The sequence below is a fragment of the Lissotriton vulgaris genome, chromosome 6, assembly GCF_964263255.1.
Source record: "Lissotriton vulgaris chromosome 6, aLisVul1.2, whole genome shotgun sequence".
NCBI classification, from domain to species: Eukaryota; Metazoa; Chordata; class Amphibia; order Caudata; family Salamandridae; genus Lissotriton; species Lissotriton vulgaris.
In genome coordinates, this window is record NC_141694.1 from 1,075,433,073 (window position 1) to 1,075,456,300 (window position 23,228).

General features: G+C 40.6%; 1 protein-coding gene across 2 annotated transcripts in view; it reads left to right on the top strand.

Annotated features, from left to right (window-relative positions):
* TTC13 (tetratricopeptide repeat domain 13) overlaps positions 1 to 23,228 on the top strand; it is a 1,386,998-nt gene that overhangs the window by 657,492 nt on the left and 706,278 nt on the right. For both annotated transcript variants that reach the window (XM_086927141.1, XM_086927142.1), the window contains exon 16: positions 1,935 to 2,018. In XM_086927141.1, the coding sequence (XP_086783267.1) occupies positions 1,935 to 2,018 (84 nt within the window). The remainder of the gene's footprint in view (positions 1 to 1,934; positions 2,019 to 23,228) is intronic.

Genomic DNA, 23,228 nt, shown 5'->3' on the forward strand with positions numbered 1-23,228 from the left:
CGAGACGATCCAGGAGAAATTTGGGATACCCAGTAGCCAAAGCTTCAAATATCTCCAGGTGGTGCAAACACTAAGATCTATAAGACCCCGCATCTCCCCTTGCAATCGATGCAGCACGTTGGAATATCTGTTAAAAGGAGGGCGAAGAATCAAAAGTATTTATAAAGCATTAATATCTGGGATCCAAGATGATATGGAAAAAAAGGAATCCTCCTGGGCCACAAAATTGGCAAATCCAGATGTGGACCTCGATAGAGCGCTACAATTAGATAAAAAGATTTTACGTTCATCTAATCTGAAGGCTCAACATTTTAAAACATTATTCAATCTTTATTATACACCCTCCAAACTTTTCAATTGGGGCAAAAGGGAAGATAATAAATGCCCGAGATGTCTGAAAGGCCCGGCGGATTTGTTGCATATGTTCCATCACTGCAGAAATTAAGTACCATAAAAGGGGAGATAGAGACATTTTGGGAAGGGTTGCTGGGCTTTAAAATCTGCCTATCCCCGACCTTAATGATCTTTGGAAGTGATACTAAGCTGAGTGTAAATAAGGAGATCGAAGCGCTTGTTTTTATCTCAACAGCAGTAATGCGTATCCTCATTTCAGCAGCATGGAAGGATGATACTGCTCCAACATTCTAAATGTGGTTGACCAGATTATTGGGTATCCATAACATCGAGTCCACACTCTGTGCACTAAAGGGTAGAAAGGCATGGGAATTTGGGCTAAAAATCTGGGCACCCTTAAAAGATTAGAGAGATTCACGAATGTAAAAAAAAAAAAAAAAGATTTACAGGTGTGTGCTTTGCATCAGCGCTCTTTAGCAGTTGCCTTACATGTTTTCCATGCTTTGCCATTGCTAGGATGGGCAGTCTAGTGACTCCACACACTGGTCCATTTGTTTTTCAGTTAAGTTTTGCGGATTGGCTTTCAGTAGTCCTTTTGTTAGACAGTGGCGGCACCATGATATGTGGCTTGTTTGTGGAAGCTGGTGTGTTGAATTTATTTGCTTCAAACATACAGAAGGTGATCGGAGGAATGCCTGCATTAAGTCTAACCACTGGCAAGCACTCAAAGAGCCTGCTAACCCATCGTTCTTTTGTCCACCATGCCACCTCAGACCAGACCCAGCCATATGCAAATGAGTCTTGGTCTTACTCCATTAGGAACAGTCCAGCCCAAACTGCCAAGTCATCTCAAAATGGGGACACAAGCAACCCCCGGCCATCTTTTCTCTGATTAGTGTTCTTTAGTCGTGTGTAGCTTAGTTCCAGTGGTACAGTGAGCACATCTTTCATGTCTGGGAATATTCACTTAAGATGTTACATTACACACACAAAAGGTGACGGAAGCAATGATTGTAATGTGTGACCATTGGCATTCGCTCAGGGTAGTATTTCTATCAATTGTTCTTTTGTCTTCAATACAGTACTAATTTTTGTTTTTCTATTTTGGCTTTACTCTGCAGGCATTAGCCCATTAAAACTACATCTGTTGCCTTTACGAATGCTTGTTATTGGAGTGTTGAGGTCGTGACCCTCAGTTTGCAGTGTAGGTAGCAGCAGATGTTCTGTTGCGTCTGGTGCACTCGGTTCCACCATGGCCGCAGACTACTTTGTGATTCAGTGACTAGTGGTGTCGTGGTTGCCTATTCAGAGCCGATGGGTGACTAATCTCTTAAATGCACCCACTGGTGTTTTGCAAATTAAGTAATGGTGCAAAGTATGATTATCTTATATGCATGTTTTATTGTGTTTTTTCCTTTGCTGTAGTGTGAATTATCCTTCGTGTTTATACGATTGTGGGTTAAATCTTTCACTTTTGAATTTGTCTCACTTTTGCACTTTTCTTTTGAATTTGTCAATATATTTGCACACACAAAGTATAATGTTAAGAAATGTAAGGTTTTTTCTTTTTTCACCCACAGAGGCCAAGTCATAAACATGAGATACCAAGAATACTTTGAAAAAATACTTCATTTTATCAAAGACCGGATCCTTGTTTATCATGGGTAAATAAAAAAGCCTGATACGTTTTGTTTCGAAATGTACGTCTTTAAAATTGTTTACAAATCATTCTACCATTGCAGAGTCAATTAAGTATGCTGAATAAATCCGTTCAAATGTTAACAAGAAGGGGAGAGAGAGAATTACCTTGAAATGGATTCGTTCTCCCAGAGTTAGTTTTATAAACAAAAGGAATCCATTAGGAAGTGGGAAGAAGGTGTCCCTACGGTGGGGGGGAACACACTGGGTGTTTTTGGGTACCCCTCACACACCAACAGGCCCCTTGGTGTCATGCTTCATCATTGGGGTCCTCGCACCCCTCTACGGGATGCGGCGTGCTGCGACCGACGGTTACGTGGGAGCACTTATATTGGCTATGTGTGGTGTAGGTGAGGGAATTATAAGTGAGTGCTGTGGTGGGGTTTGAAAGTGAGTGGAGTTTAAAAAGTGCCTGGCTCGTGGGGTAGCAAAAATACTTTAATTGGCCCCCGGGCTGGTACTAGTAAAAGGTGAGAGAGGAGCAGTTGGCGTAACCTATGTGCGCCACCTCCTATGTGTGTGTCAACATGTTTCGGTGTAAAAACACCTTCTTCCGGACTGGGGTACACAAATCCCCACCTTACTCACGTTTTTCTACTTTTTAGATTTGTTATATTCTAAAAAAGTGGAATTTATAAGTGCAGGTATAGTAATGTACCTACTGAACAACCGCTATTTAGCTGATCTGTAAGGAGAAGGACAAAAAAAATGTCAGGTGGTACATTCCTTAAAAAACCATAGGCATGTTTACCCGTGGATACAGTCAATCAAAGAGTGCGGTTCGAATTTTTCAAGACACGTTAGTGTCATTCTACACATGAAGAACGTGCCTATGGTGAAACATTAAAAAAAATGTAAAACACATACAAGACAGAAACACATTTAACATGAAACACACACTCTAATGTTTATGGCAAAATCGGGTTGTAGTCAGCCCATGTGATACTTGCTGAGTCAAAAACTTATTGTGAAGAATAAGAGAAATTCTGTGAAGCTCACAGTGGGCATAACATACTGTTTTGTTAGGAGTTTACTATTTCTCCCTCACCGGTAGCAAGGAAGCACGAGTAACCCATACGTTAGTACGGTCTTATGGAGTAGTAAACTCCTAACAAAACAGTATGTTATGCCCACTGTGAGCTTCATAGAATTTCTCTTATTCTTCACAGCAAGTATCACATGGGCTGACTACAGCCCGATTTTGCCATAAACATTAGAGTGTGTGTTTCATGTTACATGTGTGTCTGTCTTGTATGTGTTTTTAATTTTTAAAAATTTTTCACCATAGGCACGTTCTTCATGTGTAGAATGACACTAACGTGTCTTGAAAAATTCGAACCGCACTCTTTGATTGACTGTATCCACGGGTAAACATGCCTATTGTTTTTTAAGGAATGGACCACCTGAAAAAAATGTTTTTTCCTTCTCCTTACAGATCAGCTAAATAGCGGTTGTTCAGTAGGTACATTACTATACCTGCACTTATAAATTCCACTTTTTTAGAATATAACAAATCTAAAAAGTAGAAAAACGTGAGTAAGGTGGGGATTTTTGTACCCCAGTCCTGAAGAAGGTGTTTTTACACCGAAACATGTTGACACACACATAGGAGGTGGCGCACATAGGTTACGCCAACACCTCCTCTCTCACCTTTTACTAGTACCAGCCTGGGGGCCAATTAAAGTTTTTTTGCTACCCCACGAGCCAGGCACTTTTTAAACTCCACTCACTTTCAAACCCCACCACAGCACTCACTTATAATTCCCTCACCTACACCACACATAGCCAATATAAGTGCTCCCACGTAACCGTCGGTCGCAGCACGCCGCATCCCGTAGAGGGGTGCGAGGACCCCAATGATGAAGCATGACACCAAGGGGCCTGTTGGTATGTGAGGGGTACCCAAAAACACCCAGTGTGTTCCCACCCACCGTAGGGACACCTTCTTCCCACTTCCTAATGGATTCCTTCTGTTTATACGAATAAATCCGTTCTTCATAGCTTAGCTAATGTTCAAAGCACTATAGAATTACTTAAATGAGGCAAACTGGAGTCTTGAATTCCGGAAATACAATCAGACACGTTAAAGGGGATTGGCAAAATGGGCTCTGGCCCAGGGCTCCAGCCATTCAGGGGGGCCCTGATAGAGCCAGGTCTTTTATGCAGAGTTGTGCCCTGATGACCTTGAATATTTCTTAGAGAAATTGTTTTAAATATTGTTTTACTTTAATTTATATTTTAATGTAGGTAATGTGTGGGATTCTATGATATACATTTTGCAGAGAAATGTTGTGTTTATGTTTAATGCAACATCCACAAAAAGTGTTTCTTTTAGATTAAAACAGGGCCTCACAGATGTGAAATTGGAGGGGGTCACAGAGATTATTGCAGTACCATTAGTGAGCTGCTGCTGTATTACTCGTGCACTGTAGGTGACCTAGCCAAAGAGGACATGAAAGTCCTAAGTTGGATCGTAAATTCATAGCTGTTCCTAACAGGTGTCCTGTTAAGAAGCAGTGTACACTGGTAAGTTTCCAAAGTCTTTTATTTAAGTTAGTAGGGAGCCACCAACTCCAGCTGCCAGCCTCTTGAATCTCCAGTAGTAACTGTCCCCACACGAGACGCTACCATAGAGATAGAATGTGTGACTCATACAGGTCTGGAGTAGACATAACATGTCCCCAAATTACCTTTGGTCCAGGGCCCCCGAGATCCTTAAAATGTCACTGAAGTGCATTCTCCAAAACTAAATGAAATCTCGAGAATGATAGAAATCAGAAATAACTTGCAGCAAGGTATTGAAGGAGTATCTGCATGAAACGAATTTGGCAACATGTGAGCCGAATAATTGACTTCTGGTTATTTCTTCCAATAGGGCTTTTTATTGAAGAGTCAAACACTCTTAAGATCTGGTGCTTTCTTAATATGTATTGCACTGGATTCTGTCCTCTGACTCAGACATTAGAATTCCTCTAGTTCTGAGAAACCCCATTACATTTGCTGTTAATGTACACTACCTAATGGCACTACATCCTTCTGTTTTTTCCAAGTCTCACTTAGTCGGTTTTTACAAACTTAAATTCTTGTTCAGGTGACATCATTCACCCGATCTAGACTGAACCCTGCTCTTTTATGTGACAGTGGCTAAAGAAGGCACACATATACATGGCCTTTTGACACCACAGCCTCGGGGCAACCTTTTCATTCATGAACATTTTATAACTGAGGCTACTAACTGCTGCTTCGTCAAATGAACCGAATGATACTACAAACCACACCAACACGTGTTTATGCTGTTAACCAAAGAGGAGTAAGGGAAGCACGCAGCAGCATCATGCTACACTATTAGTGCGAATGGTACAATCCTCCCCCCCCCCCCCCCAAAAAAAAAAAAACACATGAAAAACATGCAGGTAAAAGGTTGCAAAGCATGCTGTAAATAATGGCGGAAAGGAAAGCTTACTAATCGTAGCGCACCTTTCCAAACAAGCATTGGCATAGCCAATAGGTCTCGCCCTTGGAACCTTATAAGTATTGCGTTATGCAGTACAATATCCTGGGTGCAATAACATCAATTGTTGCATGGCTAAACACTTATAAGGTCCCAAAGGTGAGACCTATTGGCTATGCCAATGCTTGTTCTCTCTTATACCAGTTTCATAATATGTAACCTTCAATATGAAGTTGGCATTAACTTTGCAGAGGAGGGCAGACAATTTTCCGCAGCAGGAACATGAGCACATTTTGGCTGTTGGCTTGTTCACTGCTCAAGGTCTCATTTTTAAAGCCTTTGAACCTGCATTAATGCACAGCTATAAAAAAAAAATGAGTAAAATACTCCAAGCTCAAATGTTGCTGGAGGTAAGGTTTAAGAATGAGTACATGTAAAGAATATAAATCCTGAAGTAAGAGAATAGAAATGAATAGAATATAAATCCTGGGTGGAGAGGGGAAGACTGCATCCGCCCTAGAAGGTTCAATATGAGTTTGGCAGGGACTGCAGCAATCTATCCATAGGGGATGATCAGAAATGGTCGGAAACATTCTTTAAAAGAGAAGAAGTAAAGGAGTGTAGCAAGCACTCAACAGAAGAAGAGTTACAAATAATGTAATGGATTAAAGAAGCCTGAGACAACAGCAATGCGAGATCAACTCTTTAACTGCAGACAAAGGACGGTTTGTGGTATCGAGAGTAAGAAGGGTATGTAACTGTTACCACAGATTTTTTAGCACGCATACCGTTACCACGCATACATTTACAACGCTGGTCATTTTACAACGCATACCTTTACATCGCAATACACTACAACGCACATACTATTACAACGCATACCATTACATCGTAAGTATTATTATAGGTAAGTTTAACATTTTTTAGTGGTATTTGGTTATGGGGTACAGGGGTATTTTAGGTTTTAGGGTTGGGTTTGGGTTATGGGGTACAGGGGTATTTTTAGGTTTTAGGGTTGGGTTTGGGTTTTGGGGTACAGGGGTATTTTTAGGGCTGGGTTTGGGTTTTGGGGTACAGGGGTATTTTTAGGTTTTAGGGCTGGGTTTGGGTTTTGGGGTACAGGGGTATTTTTAGGTTTTAGGGTTGGATTTGGGTTTTGGGGTACAGGGGTATTTTTAGGTTTTAGGGCTGGGTTTGGGTTTTGGGGTACAGGGGTATTTTTAGGTTTTAGGGCTGGGTTTGGGTTTTGTGGTACAGGGGTATTTTTAGGTTTTAGGGCTGGGTTTTGTGGTACAGGGGTATTTTTAGGTTTTAGGGTTGGGTTTGGGTTTTGGGGTACAGGGGTATTTTTAGGTTTTAGGGCTGGGTTTGGGTTTTGGGGTACAGGGGTATTTTTAGGTTTTAGGGCTGGGTTTGGGTTTTGGGGTACAGGGGTATTTTTAGGTTTTAGGGCTGGGTTTGGGTTTTGGGGTACAGGGGTATTTTTAGGTTTTAGGGCTGGGTTTGGGTTTTGGGGTACAGGGGTATTTTTAGGTTTTAGGGTTGGGTTTGGGTTTTGGGGTACAGGGGTATTTTTAGGTTTTAGGGCTGGGTTTGGGTTTTGGGGTACAGGGGTATTTTTAGGTTTTAGGGCTGGGTTTGGGGTTTGGGGTAGAGGGGTATTTTTAATATATATTTACAAATAATAAAATTAAAATTAATTTAATTTCATTAATATAATTATTTAATATTTTAATAATTAATAATTAAATTAAATATTACAAAAATAATTATTTACAATATATATTAATATTATATCCTTACCTATACTTACGTTGTAATGGTATGCGTTGTAATAGTATCTGCGTTGTAGTGTATTGCGTTGTAAAGGTATCCGTTGTAACATGACCTGCGTTGTAAAAAATCCGTGGTAATGGTATGCGTGCTAAAAGTACGCGTTGTAACATCATATATCCGTAAGAAGGGAGTGATGGGCAGGCAGGATGTCCCGCAGTCCTCATCTAAAGCTAAAGACAAATAAAAGACCAGTGACTTTGGGGCAGAGGGTTGAGGCGTTTCCAAGAGTACACAAGAGGCACCGAGCCCTTTCAGCATTAGTTCATCAACAACTAAGCAACTTATGTAAAACAGAAGGGTTTCATTTTATAAGTGGAGCAAGGCCGAGGTCTGTAGTGTACTGCATGAATTGGAGTGAAAAGAGAAAAAACATAGATGCAAAGCTCAAACAAAGGAGTTACATCCGAAAACAAGCTGCTGCCTAGCATGTCCGTGGTTTCACATGATCGAAAACATGTGAACCACCACGAGGTAGAGGTTTGTGGTGTGCTGAGGGTGAGTTATCTCAGCTAACAGGGCAGAGCCCTAGCTCGTCAAGCCGGTGAAGCTTGTTCTGTGTCTGGTTAGTATGCGCATCAATAAAAGATAGAGGCACGAATCTCAGAGGAACAGAAAAGAAGCGACTTAACAGAAATAAAGCCAGAAAGAGAGTGAGCTGCATGTAGGAGCTAGAAAGGTGGAGATAGCAATGGTCTACTGCAGGGATGAGAGCCGGCTGCTTAACCTTACCCTGCACTCATGATGGCGTAGATGATGCTTGCGCTGGAACCCGGTCACTTTCACATATTTTACACCTACTCTCGACAAGACACATAGCACTAATGGAAGTGCTGCAATTTGCTTACGTGAAAGCAGCATGGAGGTTCAAAAAGCCCCATACCTGAGATTAAAGCGCTGCGGTTTGTTAAAGAGTAGCGCCATGAAAACGAAATAAGTCACAGCGGTTAAATGCATAAATACGTCCTAACCCATACTGTTCTAAAGGAAAGAGTGAGAAAGAGAGCGAGAGAGAGAGAAAGGGGGGGGAGAGAGAGAGAGAAAAAGAAAGAAAACTTCAGATGCTAGAAAAGGCAATCACACACCAATATGAGACTGAAGCAGGAGTCACAAAATAACAAGGGGTGCTGCCGCACCCTGTACAATACAACCAACAACCAATGTGAGGCAAATGGGAAATCCAGTGCAAATTACAATTTCACTGCACGTGGCTGGTCAAGTGTGACCCAGAGTGAAAAAATGTTGACACAGAGGGGGATAAACATGACCATATGATGATTTGCATACAATTTGGATTAGGGCACTATAAAGGGAAGCAAAAAGAAAACAAATCGTAAGGGGGACATTTTAGGAAGAAAAATGATGTGGTAACACCAATTGCACAAATGATAAGGTGCGTAGCATATTTTATACTCCTATAGGAACAATCAGACCTCTGCATATGCACATCAAGTTGACAGAGAGAAAGTATCAAATACATTACAAATGGTGTAGAACAGTATACTAATGAAGAGGGAGAAAAAACTGTTGGAAAATAGCCATTGGAGCCTTATTTAAAGGACTTCCACATGTTGGATAATCGAACCAATATACCTTCGGTAATCACATAAACAATACATCAAGGGTATATAATCTAGCATAATAATAGCTGATTTGAGACATCAAAATGAATACAAAAGAAAAGGAGGTTTGATATCTTCAGCATGGAGTGGAATATAGGGTAGGACCGTGAGGATATACATTTTCATCAATGGCGAGGGACACAAATCATGCCAAAAGATAGGACTGACATAGAATAACTTTGTGTTTAATAGTTGCAATTTCTACTACTTAAAGATCGTCTTAAGGCCTGTCTTAAGCGTCCAGTTTAAATATCCACCAAGATTCTCTGAGGGTTAGTTTATTAATTTTTTTGTTTAAGAAGTTTTATTAATTTTCAGTTAAAAGACACAAACAACAAAGAAAAAAGCAAAGGTATTCACAAATGATGAACCATATTACAAAAAGTAAATGAATGAATAATAAATAAGAAATGCAATATGGCAAGATAACCATAGAAAGAGAACAATAGAGAAAAAAGGAAGAAAAAGAAAAAGGGAAAGAGAAAGGATAGAAATAAGAAATATATTATTCAAAGAGTTGAAGGATATAGGAAAAAAAAGAAAGAGTTAATGCACAGGTGCATGGGAAGCAAGATAAGTTGCAAAAGGTAACCAGAGGATGTCAGATTTTTTTTTTTTGCGAAAGAGTAAGAAGAAACCGTAGCAATTTTATGTTCATCACAAATAAAGTTCCACAAGTCAATGAGGACATTTTGGAGTTAATCTTTCCAAGATGATACAATAACTTTAACTGCTAATGCGATAAAAAGGTCAAATAATAAGGAGATAGAGGAGGAGTCATCGATATCAGTTGAGGAGGAACCTAGAAAAATATTTTGTAATGATAATGTAAAATCACAGTGACATTTTCATCAATGGCAAGGGACACAAATCATGCCAAAAGATAGGACTGACATAGAATAACTTGGTGTTTAATAGTTGCAATTTCTACTACTTAAAGATCGTCTTGAGGCCTGTCTTAAGCGTCAAGTTTAAATATCCACCAAGATTCTCTGAGGGTTAGTTTATTAATTTTTTTGTTTAAGAAGTTTTTATTAATTTTCAGTTAAAAGATACAAACAACAAATAAAAAAGCAAAGGTATTCACAAATGATGAACCATATTACAAAAAGTAATTGAATGAATAATATATAAGAAATGCAATATGGCAAGATAACCATAGAAAGAGAACAATAGAGAAAAAAGGAAGAAAAAGGGAAAGAGAAAGGATAGGAATAAGAAATATATTATTCAAAGAGTTGAAGGATATAGGGAAAAAAAAGAAAGAGTTAATGCACAGGTGCATGGGAAGTAAGATAAGTTGCAAAAGGTAACCAGAGGAGGTCAGATTTAATTTTTTTGCGAAAGAGTAAGAGAAGAAACAGTACCAATTCTATGTTCATCACAAATAAAGTTCCACCAAGTCAATGAGGACATTTTGGAGTTATCTTTCCAAGATGATAAAATAACTTTAAATGCTAATGCGATAAAAAGGTCAAATAATAAGGAGATAGAGGAGGAGTCATCAATATCAGTTGAGGAGGAACCTAGAAAAATATTTTGTAATGATAATGTAAAAACACAGTGAAAGATTTTCATACAAATGATCCAAACAGATTTCAAAATGTCAATACATTTGAACATGCATAAAGTTGATGACATAAAGTGCCATTAGCATTAGAACATGACCAAAATAATGGAGAGGAGGAAGGGGAAAACTTGGAAATATAAACAGGTGTAATAACAGCTCTATTGTAAAGAAAATACAAGGATTGGGTTATACGAGCTGCAGCAGAAACTTTAAATAACTTAGACCAAAATTTGTCCTAATTTGAAATAGAAAGAGAAACGGACAGGTCTGTTTCCCAAGCAATTTCTATAGGAGACTAAGGTCTTTTAGTAACATGTAACGACAATAGTTTGTATACAATAGCTGCTTTAGGTCTTTGTGTCTGAAATAAACTATATAACGGAGTAGGGTGGAGTAAGAGAGGGAGTGTCATCAGGAAAGTCAAAAGAAGCAAGCTGTAATTGCAAAGCATCCGAAATTACAGTATATTCATTAAGACATGAACTAGGTAAGTGAAACCAGGACTGCAATTTAACAAAAGGGATAACAGAGTTTCGGTGGATTAATTGGTGCACATATAGAACTCCCTTCTCTCACCAATATTTGTAATAGAACGATATACCTTTATATTTGAGAAATTTGTTATACCAGATGGTAGAGGATAAAAAACATTGATAAGGAATTAGACCATTGGAGAGAGTATTGTATAATAAATTCTGGGAATATTTTAAAATCGGGTTATTAGATGTAAAAGTACAATTTGATATATACACTACATTCTGAAAAGAAAAATCTTTTAGCAAGGAACGCTCAAAAGCAATCCATCTAGGAATAGGACTATCAGCAAAATCATAAGCTGAAGCAAATGATTGTTTAATTAAAAAGGCAGAATGATAAGCTTTAAAATTAGGAAAACGTACACCACCTTCAGATTTAGGACGCATAAGTTTAGTGAGGGCAATACGTGGGCGTTTCATATTCCATAAAAATTGTGAACAAATAGAGTTAAATTAAGAGAAATAAGATATGGGAATGTGAAAAGGTAACATAGAAACTGTATACAGTACATGTGGTACAATCATCATTTTGATGGTATCTAACCTACCTCACCATGAGAGAAATAGTGGAGACCAAGTAAGGAGGAGTGATTGGATTTTTAGAGATTAATACATGAAAGGTATACTTGATTGTGTTGGTCAGGAAGGCAGAAAACCAAATGCCAAGGTATTTGATTTTGGTGGGGCACCAAGCAAAATTAGTATCCGAAAACATATACTGGTAACATAGAGAATTTAAAGTAAAAACTTCAGTCTTAGAGAGGTTAAAGTTATATCCTGAGATACTGGAATACAACCGAACCTCATCCATAAATGGAGGCAAGGAAGTAAAGGGATTGGACATTTAGACCAATATATCATCAGCATAAGCCGATATTTTTGTTTCAACAGAATTATATGAGAAGCCAGAAATATGGGTGTTGACTCGTATGCGTTCAAGAAAGAGTTCAAGACATAAAACAAATAGCAAAGGATAGAGGGGACAACCATGTTGCGTACCTCTAGATAAGGAAAAAAATGTAGAGAAGCGGTTAGTTACAAAAATACTAGCTCGTGGGCAGGAGTATAATAGTTTGACATAGGAAATGAATGTAGGTCCAAAGCCAAACCATTGGAGAGTTTTGAACATAAATTGCCAATTAATACGGTCAAAAACTTTTTCGGCATCCAAAGATAACGCTGCAAGGGGGGATTTTAATTTTTTGCTGTAGGAGATATTTGCAAACATTCTAGCATTGTCCGATGCTACTGCCCTTCACAAATCCAACATGATCAGTCTTTATTAACATTGGAATACTATGCTCAAGACGAGAAGCCAGAATCTTAGCAAATATTTTACAATCATAGTTAATTAATGATATAGGCCTGTAATTTTTACAGAGTGAATGATCCTTATCAGGTTTAGGGATGAGGATTATTAAAGCATCCATAAACAATCCAGAGGCTTTAGCGTCTTCAATAAAATAATTAAAACGTTGTAGAAGTTTGGGGACAAAGATAGACGCAAAGGTAGAGTACAATTCAACAGAAAGACCATCCGGACCTGGTGCTTTTGATTTTTTCAAAGAGTTAATGGCATTAGTAATCTCCTGGGACGTAACTTTACCCTCCAATAAACAGAATTCATTAGGCAAGGACAGGGGAGTAGGGAGACCCATGAAAAAGTATCCAGATTTTGATTAGAGGGGTGTGTGTAATCAGAATAAAGTAGTTGATAATAGTCATGAAAAACATCAGCAATATCGTCATCAGATGTCACCAAAGTTTTAGTAGAGTCATTTAAGATGGGTCTAATATTTTTGCTTTCAGATTTGATTTTCAAATAATTGGCTAACATTTTACCCGCCTTGTTCTGGCCTCCATGGTACTTAGATTTGACTTTAAGAAGAATATTACATGCTTCAACTGTTGCGAGTTTATTAAGTTCGGATTTGGCTTTAATCAACTCATGTAAAGTATTGGGGGACTTAGACGTAAAATAAGTATGTTCCAAAAATTTAAGTTGTTGGAATTGATCTGTATACTTTTTTCGATTCGTTTTTCTTTTCCTTGAGACATATGAAATAGTAAAGGTACGAAAAGAAGCCTTAAATGCATCCCAATTATTGAGAAAGGAGGTCTCTGATTGGTTATTGAACGTGAAATATTTACTAATAAAAATAATGGCTTCTTTAATGAAAATAGTGTCAGATAATAAAAAGTTATTCAGTTTCCAACTGCTAAATTCTAGGGAGTTAATAGATAAATCTAAAACAGCATGAACTGGTGCATGGTCAGAAATGAAAGTAGACCCAATTTTTGATGAATGAACAGATGGGAGTAAGGATTTGCTAACCAAAATATAATCAATCCTGGAACGAGTTTGATGAACATTAGAAAAAAAAGTATACTCAAGAGAATCAGGGTTACATGTTTTCCATACATCATATAAGGATCGAGAGGCAATGGCCAACTGGAATGCTTTCTGGGATTTGTCAGGGTTAAATTTACATTTAGATTGTCTGTCAGAGAAGGGGTCAATCCAGTGATTGAAATCACCTGCAATAACAATGTTAGGGCAATCGATGGGAGATAGTAAAACTTTGATGTCATACCAAAATGAAGGATCTGATTTTACTGGGCCATAAATATTCAGCAAAATTAGTGTTTTGTTTTGTAGAACAAACTTGGCCATTACCCAAAGTCCATCATCATCATTTTGTGAAGACAAAATGTGTACAGATATCGATTTATGAAATAATATAGCAACACCCCCTTTTTTGCTAGAAGCAGGAGAATAAACAACTTGACCCACCCGTTGCCTTTTTAATTTGAGCGATTCCGCATCAGTACAATGTGTCTCTTGAGGAAAGGATACCTGAGAATTAAGTTTGGATAAGGGAGAGATTACCTTTTGTCTCTTGATGGGATGTCCAAGGCCACGTACATTCCACGTTACAAACTAACACATGAAGGAGGGATGGGTGGGTTATACAGTAAAAGTTGATACACATCAGGGATATATCTAAAAAGGAAATGACACCTCATATGAGAAACAAAAAGGAAATACATTACATATAAACTAACATAACTGAAAAGCACATGCACCATATTAAATAACTGAGAGAAAAATAAATAAAAATAGATAAACAAAAAAGGGGAAGAACAGGAAAGAAAAAGGGAACAGACATAGAAAGAAGAGAAGATAGATCAAGAAACAGAGTCCAGATCTATGAAAAAGTGATGAAGACAGATGCATGGGACGTAACCGCGCAAACAAGAGATGGAGCGACAAGACAGCAAGAGTGCTGACGATTATAGGAAGAACCAGCAGCAGAACGAAGACGCATCAGCAATGACACAAGAAAAAGCGACGAAGAAAGAGAAATAAGTGTAAAGTAAGATACAGCCTTTCTAAACATAATATAGAAGGAAGAAAGAAACATCAACAGGAACATTATAAATTCCAAGAAGCATCGGCATGAACATTATAAAATACAAGAAGCATCAACAGGACATTATAAATTACAAGAAGAACCAGCTGCAAAATTAGTGGAAATACTTTGGAGAAAAGATTTCAATTTGAGGGGATCCTCAAATGAGCGTGTGGAACCATTGTGAGTAATTCTGCACAGGCAAGGATGCAGGATACCATATTGAATATTCAATTGTCTCATCTGGGGACGCAAAGCCAAAAATACCTTTAAGCGTTTGATCTCTTGTTCTAGAACTGGAATTTTCGTGGAAACATCATGTAAATAGCTGATACGTTGTTCTATGTCCAACACCTTAGCCTCCATACTAATCCATCTGTCCTCAATTTGTTGAAGCTTCTCATTAGTCGTGGACATAAGCGACTTAAGACCTCGAACTTCATCAAGGATAATATCAAGGGCAGGATTTTGGGAGGATAGAATAGGTAAGGGAGGATCATTCTTGGCTCTTTTGGTCTTGGTACCAATTGAAAAGGCTCTGACAGCAGTTGCGGTTTCACTTGCCATCTTGAAATGATGAGGTGGGCGAGAGGTAATTTTTAACAAAGTTTTTTTCAATCTGCCCATACGCCAAAAATAAAAATGAAAGTCACCCTCCTGTCAGCACTCAAGTAATCGCTATGTAAATTATAAAGTAGAAACATTACGGCAGGTAGTAAATCACAAGCTAATGTGTCATGAGGCTAAGGGGTGTGACCAAATGCAGCACTGAAAAAAGGTAATTTAGACTAATTTAAGCCTGAATAATATCGCCACAAGCTCCATGGGTTCCAGAGGCGAAAAAGCACTCAGAATGATTCCACTGTTCAGATGATTGGAGAATGAGATAACATAAAGAAGCAGGAAAATAAAAACTCAACCCCCATATTGGTGCTTGCATGTAAAGAGAAAAAACATTTTAGCTGCAAGTACTGACAAAGTCACTTTAAGGTCAACAGTAACAGCATTTGTCTGTGTAAGTAAAAATAATTGATATAGACCTAAGAAGTGCCCGTTGCAGCGCGTTATAAATATAAACACCGGTTATATTAGAATGAATGCGTGTGGCGCAGCTGGTAACAAAATGAATGTGGTTCCCAGCATATCCACCAAAACAGAAAGTCAGGGAGGCACAAGGCAGTAGATGATCGGTCTCGCAAATCTTCAAAACATGGCAGTATTTGGAGCTTCACTTCCTGCTTGAACTGTTGTGGCGGGGTAGAGGAAGGGGCACGGAGACAGGTACGTGGTATATATGGTTTTATTTTTACAAATGTCTTTTTCTTCCGCAAAGACTGTCTTTCTCGTGATGCTGCCGCCGGGTCTATCGCGGTTTGCAGGGAGCTTGTTCTTCTGGGGCTGGTCGGTCTTTGTCCGGGGTCTTTGTGGGCCGCTACTCCTCCCCTCGTCGCGTCCCAGTGCCACATGCGGAGGAAAGAAAACTCTATCAGTGGAGTGTTCTCTTTTATCTACAACCCAAGGGGTACCCGGGTAGTGAGGAAACCGGTGCTGGTGTATACACAGTTCTCTTCAGTGAGCCAAAACGTGAGGGATTAGATTGTGAGGGAAGGAGGTAAATGGGGAGGAAGGGTCAAAAAGGGTCCGGAGGAATATTTACCCTATTTACACAGCGTCACCTCTCCTCCCCAGCCAGCCCGATACCCGCTGACATACCTCGCTGAGCCACACTCCTCCGTGAGCGGCTGGGCGGTACGTGGTTCCGTTGGCCTCCAGGCACAGCTCCCTCCGTTCTCGTCCCCTCCACTTCCGTTCTTCTCCTTCTTGCTTCGTCTTCCCCGTTCTCCGCTCGTCGCCGCTCTTCTCCTTTCTCCTCTCGGTGTCAGAACACGCCGACACTTCGTCTTCCTGGTTTATGTCCAATCCGCAAAGCAGTGCGTCATGAGGCGGCGTGTCACTGTTCTCGCTGTCGTCTCTGTTAAAGGCGCCGACCTCCATTCCTAGTCGATGGTGATTCCACCACTCGTCTGACTCGCTTTCCCATGTACCCTGGTGTGGTGGAAGAGAGGGGGTGGAACGTACGTCAGTGATCCACCAGTTATCACCATAGTTCTTACCTTCATCTGGTCCCGTCACCCGGCCACAACTGTATAGAAAATATTTCAAAAGTACTGCTGTAATTCAATCTGAATGAGCCCTCTGTCAAATATGAGTCACAGGTTACGACGACACTGAAGAAGCTAAATTTTTCCCAAGCCTTGAAACACACTACAGATCATTATTGGAGGTATTGTCTCTTTGAAAACGATTAGTGCCTCACAGTATTTGTCCTTTCTGAGAAGTTAGATAAACATGCTGTGCAGTAACAAGACGAGTGCTGGTTGCCTCATATTGAAGCGATTGAAGCGTGCTGCACGGCCGCTGTCAAAATGGCGACTGCAACACACGCCTGTGTGAGAGAAGTCCCCGGTACCTGTGCTGCGTCTCCCCTAGGCACCAGAGACGTAAAAAACAAGCCAGTATTTTTCCCGCATATTCCAACGCATGTAGTCGGCAATTACGGCTTCTGTTGGCAGCGAAAAGTTGCTGTAAATCAAAGAGAAGCTCTGTAGGATCACGAAGCTCACGAAGGAGTCGTCGCCATCTTCTCGCAGCGCGAGAGCGAGTGTTAGTTTATTATTATGGTCCGTTCTTAATTGGGCTCTAACTTCCTCTATCACCTGTCATTTAAGATCTTCTGGATTTTGTCCTTTGTGTCTAAAATGTTCCACGAAAGGGGTCTTTTGAGGGAGACATCTTACTTGGCTCAATGTTTTCCATTGCGAGTATTTATTCTCTGTGTAGTCTGACCTAAGTGGAGCATATCACAAGGGCATTTTATAATCTAGACCATATTACAGGTATTGCAATAACTGAAATTTTGCTGATGAAATCACTGTGTTTCAATATCTTAATGGTATAAGAAGTCACATGTTACACAGGTACCACATTTGTAGTGATTATAGGTGGGAGACCCCCAAAGATCAGTCAGGCATTTGATGTCGAAATTATTTCACAACATAGCCAAGCATGTTTTTTTCTCTCAGTAACATTTCTTTGCTGCCTTATTTACGGCATCTTTGGTGGACTGTCTACACCCATGTTTTTAGATCGAGCCTAGCGGCAGTGCTCATGCATTGCTCTCTCTGCGAAACATGCAGTAGTCGAGTATGCTGTGTAAGCCTCGCCTTCTCTCTGCCCATATTTTTGATTGGCTGGTGTCATTGTCCTTGGTAAATGCTGACTTTCAATTCATTATGTGACTTGTTTGTCCCTCTTTGTACCCACCCTATCTCCATTTGTGACCGCCAATGACAACTGGATCTTTTACTTGGTTCCGTACATGGTTGACTATATCTAGGGGGGTGAGCACTATTTTGTTTATGGCCACTTATGGGGACAATGGCGGGTGATTTTTTTAAAATTGTATTTGTATCCTGAGTGCGGCGCCCGCTTAAAGGACACCGCGCTCAGTTTATTTATTTATTTTCATTTAATATTGAGCGCCGCTTCCACTTCTGGGACACCGCGCTCTGTTAAATTATTTATTTTTTATACTTTTATAATGAGCGTGGTGCCCGCTTCAGGGACACCGCGCTCTGTTTATTTTTGTTTAAACTGTCAAAAGTAGCGCGTTTTCTTGATTTTTTTTTTTCCTTTAACACTGAGCCTGCTAGAAGGAGTGTTAAAGTTAAAAAAAAAAAAAACCAAGCGCTGTGTCCTTCAAGTGGTGCTGCGCTCAGTTTTACAGTTAAATAAGTATTTGCAATGCAATAGGTCTCACATTTACGCAAGTTTAAGGTATTGGCATTGTAAATGGCAATGCCTTTTATTTACATTTTAAAAAACAAAAATAATAGGCATTGTCATTTACAATGCCAATAGCTTTAACTCTGGTAAATGCAAGAACTATAGCATTGCAAATGCTTGTTCATGAGTGTTTTTATGATTTTTTAAGGGTATGTTCCACGCTGGCTAATTGTTTAGTAGGAGGCGTTCCTTACTCTTTTTTTTGGTTTGTAGCATGTGCATCTTTGATTGTGGTTACCAGTGTCACTCAGTCGTTTAATTTGTTGCAGACTGTAAATTAAGCATCAAGGTTAACTTTCATTTTAGAATCTTGTGTGGTGGCTATTACTCTGGTACTGGTCCTGAGGAGAACCCCATCCCCTTTACTTTGGGGTTTATACGTTGACATATCTGTCACAGATGATTTGAAGATTAGAGCAATCAATGTTTCTCTACAGCTCTGACAGCCATAATCTTGTGATTCCGTGCTTGTAATATGTCAATAGTTTTACCTTTGTGCCACTGCATTTCTTATAAATTTCCATCTTGCAGTTTTAATTAAGAAATTAAAAATACAATTGTTTCTTGTACATTTGGCCTTCCATTCAATATCCAGCATAGTAAAAAAATATTTCTACAAGAACAATGTCTTTGTCTACGTTATACTGGATTACCTTCTTGGATTACTGGGTATCCTTGTTTATGCTTTTGTCGGATCGAATGAACCAACAGACAACCTGGAAGAGATGGCATTCAGCATCAGGCTCGACTTGTGCTGCGGGTTGGAGAACGTCTGACTGAGCTATCGTACTCTTTATATACGATGGGTATTCAGCGGGTGTAACAGCGGCTGTTTTCCGTGCATTCAATGGATTTTGGGAATTACCTACACGCTAGAACCCGCCGGTTGTAGTGACTGTATTCGTGCAAACACAACAGGGACGACTACCGCGCCCATCTGCAGCAGCTTACTTTGTTTATCCTGACTTGGGGAACCACTTACGTGAAATCATTTATGCTGATCTACAATCGGACGATGCACTAGGGATTTGGACAATCGTTATCCATATCCCACATGGTTTTTAAGGACGATTTGAACGATCGTGGTTTTTAAGATAAGACCGTTTGCTACAGATGCCTTGAAAAAGTCGAGAATGGGGACGAAACACGTGTCGGCTGTGCCATTGCTGTAAAAAATCTAACTACAGTGGGGAAGATCAATGTGCTGGACAGTGTTATTTTTTTCTTTCATGTTCTATGTATTAAATATTTTTTTCTGACTGGCGATAGTGAGTTATATATTTGTCTGTGCTGTGCTCTGTCACTATTTTGTTTTGTTCAGCATCAGGCATGTCAACTGCTCATATGTGCCAATTTCCCTTTCTCCTGTATGCTGGGGTTCATGCTTTTAGCCAACATTGATAACATAGGAGTATTTTATGCTAGACAACCCCACCATATACCATGCAAGCAACAAAATAATCTCCATACAACTCAATTGATTTAACATTGCAGACCTTTACTAAAAGACAGAGCCATGTACAGAATGGAAGCCTACAGGATGTGCACTGTGTGTACTACTACATTTAATTGCAAAAGGTTTACTGCCTGCACCGCATCCCAAGTACTAAATACTCAACCTTTGAAAGTGCTACAGTTAGGCACACTTCGATTCACCCTAATAACCCCTGCAGTTGATGTTTGGGTTTCATTTGGGTGTAAAGAGTATAACCCCCACATGCACTTGAAAAGGCCTGTATCCTTGTGAGTTGTGTCTCAATTGATACACAGATGTGTGGAACTCAGATGTTGCTGCGGGTTGGAGAACGTCTGACTGAGCTATCGTACTCTTTATATACGATGGGTATTCAGCGGGTGTAACAGCGGCTGTTTTCCGTGCATTCAATGGATTTTGGGAATTAGCTACACGCTAGAACCCGCCGGTTGTAGTGACTGTATTCGTGCAAACACAACAGGGACGACTACCGCGCCCATCTGCAGCAGCTTACTTTGTTTATCCTGACTTGGGGAACCACTTACGTGAAATCATTTATGCTGATCTACAATCGGACGATGCACTAGGGATTTGGACAATCGTTATCCATATCCCACATGGTTTTTAAGGACGATTTGAACGATCGTGGTTTTTAAGATAAGACCGTTTGCTACAGATGCCTTGAAAATGTCGAGAATGGGGACGAAACACGTGTCGGCTGTGCCATTGCTGTAAAAAATCTAACTACAGTGGGGAAGATCAATGTGCTGGACAGTGTTATTTTTTTCTTTCATGTTCTATGTATTAAATATTTTTTTCTGACTGGCGATAGTGAGTTATATATTTGTCTGTGCTGTGCTCTGTCACTATTTTGTTTTGTTCAGCATCAGGCATGTCAACTGCTCATATGTGCCAATTTCCCTTTCTCCTGTATGCTGGGGTTCATGCTTTTAGCCAACATTGATAACATAGGAGTATTTTATGCTAGACAACCCCACCATATACCATGCAAGCAACAAAATAATCTCCATACAACTCAATTGATTTAACATTGCAGACCTTTACTAAAAGACAGAGCCATGTACAGAATGGAAGCCTACAGGATGTGCACTGTGTGTACTACTACATTTAATTGCAAAAGGTTTACTGCCTGCACCGCATCCCAAGTACTAAAAACTCAACCTTTGAAAGTGCTACAGTTAGGCACACTTCGATTCACCCTAATAACCCCTGCAGTTGATGTTTGGGTTTCATTTGGGTGTAAAGAGTATAACCCCCACATGCACTTGAAAAGGCCTGTATCCTTGTGAGTTGTGTCTCAATTGATACACAGATGTGTGGAACTCAGATGTTTCTAAAATGGTCTGAAATATAAGCCTCGGCCTGTGAGGTAATTTTGCCTCATCTAAACTGTACAGGGGGTGCACAGCAGCAGGCTGTGTTCAGAACATCAGTGATAGAAGAATGGCAAGGCAATAGGCAGTGCAGTATGTGTGTACCAATGATATCCTCCCTTATCTTAACCCTTCATCCTAACTTTGTAGTTCATCGTGCAATCACATTTATAACACTTTAACAAAATATGTTTCTCCACTTTCTCTGTTGGCTTCAGCTTTTCCAAACTACTGTTTTCATTGTGTATTGCTCTATATTTGCATTTGTCTTTCTGCCTTCTCTCATAATCTTTTGTGTCCCAGACCTTTTGTGACCCCGCCGCATAGGTCACTAAGCCCAGTAACCCTCCTATCACTCCTGCTATTGGCCTACAAACATTCAGCCCATCTTTTCAAGTTATAGATTTACACTGTTCTCCCAGGGCATCCATATAAAGGCCAGGGATATAAGTGCAACTTCCTTGGGCAACTTCGCTTTTTGGATCGGTTACATCATCAAATGACCTAAAGCCAGACTCTCTGTTGCTCTAAAAAGCAGCACAGTAACCAACAATATATAGCCGCCTGTCATAGCTGGGACATCATTAACTCTGACTGTGCTATTAAGATAGAAAACTGCACCTTACATGGTAAGACTTCCCTCTCTCTTTGGAGGACTCACATACTGCAATATGAGGTTTGAAAGAAGCTGTGTTTTTCCACTGAAGTACTGCATGGCCCTTGGGTGAAACCATTAACTCAAACTTTAGTGCAGTTTATGAAGCTGGGTCTTCTACTGGTAGTAGACAATCACAGTGAGAGTTGAAAAGGAACAGGTGGCGCACAATACATCCTCCAATAGTTAACAGATCCAAACACAAAGATACCAGGCACAGTGACATCACAGAAATATAACTTTTGTTCTGTGTTGGCTACCCTAGGCTATGAAACCAGATCCAGTGTTTCTGGCTAAAAAAGCTTCAGCCACTGTTGCGCTTTGGGCTGGTAGCGGCGCAGCAGTTATAGGCAACAACCGTGCTAGAGTTAAATGTGGTTTTATTGACTCTAGTAACTGATCAGTACAACTCTTTCTCCCTTGTGGGGGCCTCCGGGGGGACCTGCTTCGGCTTCGCCTCCGATGGCGGCTTTTCTCCTTCTTACGGAACCCTTCCGTACTTCTGGGGGGTGGTTCCTCCTCTTCGGAGTCCGTCGCGGCTGGATGAGGGGCTCCCCAGCAAAGTAAAGAGAAAACAAGGATGGTGTGAGACTTCTGTCCACATACGTCAGTATAAGGGGAGGGAGTGAGGGAGGTTTTCACTGGTGCTCTACTTTAAACAGTGCACTAACGTGAGGAAGGGAATAAGTGCACGGGGAAAGGGTACCGGGAGATCAGACGTCCCGTGAGGGTGTACCTAGTGTACTTCTACTGCCTACCCAGCCCCGCAACCGGTCACGCACCTGAGTGAGTCACGCACCTCCCCTGGGTGAGTGGCTGGGCGGCTCACGGGAACGGTGGCCTCCTGGCTTTCCTCCGTCCGTAGCAGACGCCGACTCTGCTTCAGTCAGGTGACTCGTCTCCTCGTCTCCAACAGCCTCCGGTGTTACTCGCCGCTCTCCGTCTCCTGCAATTCTCCACGATCCGTCCTCCGATGTTCCTCTCCTCCCGCTCTCCGCACCTCCTGCAACACTCCACGATCCGTCCTCCGATGTTCCTCTCCTCCCGCTCTCCGCACCTCCTGACTCCGTCTTCGCCTCTGGAAACTCCGCACTCCGAACACTCCTCTCCTCCGACCTCCGGGTGAACAAGCACACCTGCGTCTCCGATGGCTCACCTTTTGACGGGAATCCGTAATAGGCCGGCTCCTCCCACTCCGCCTCCTTCCATGACTTAAAGGGCCATTCCCCATCTTCCTGATCAGCAACACTGACGTCAATGTCCTGCGGTGAAGGAAGAGAGAGAGAGGGGGGGTGGTAAAAGTGCCATGTCTTTCTCCCCTACGGTCTGCAGACCGTCCCGCGGGTTTAAGGTACTGGTATGCTGCGGGGACACGCCACATA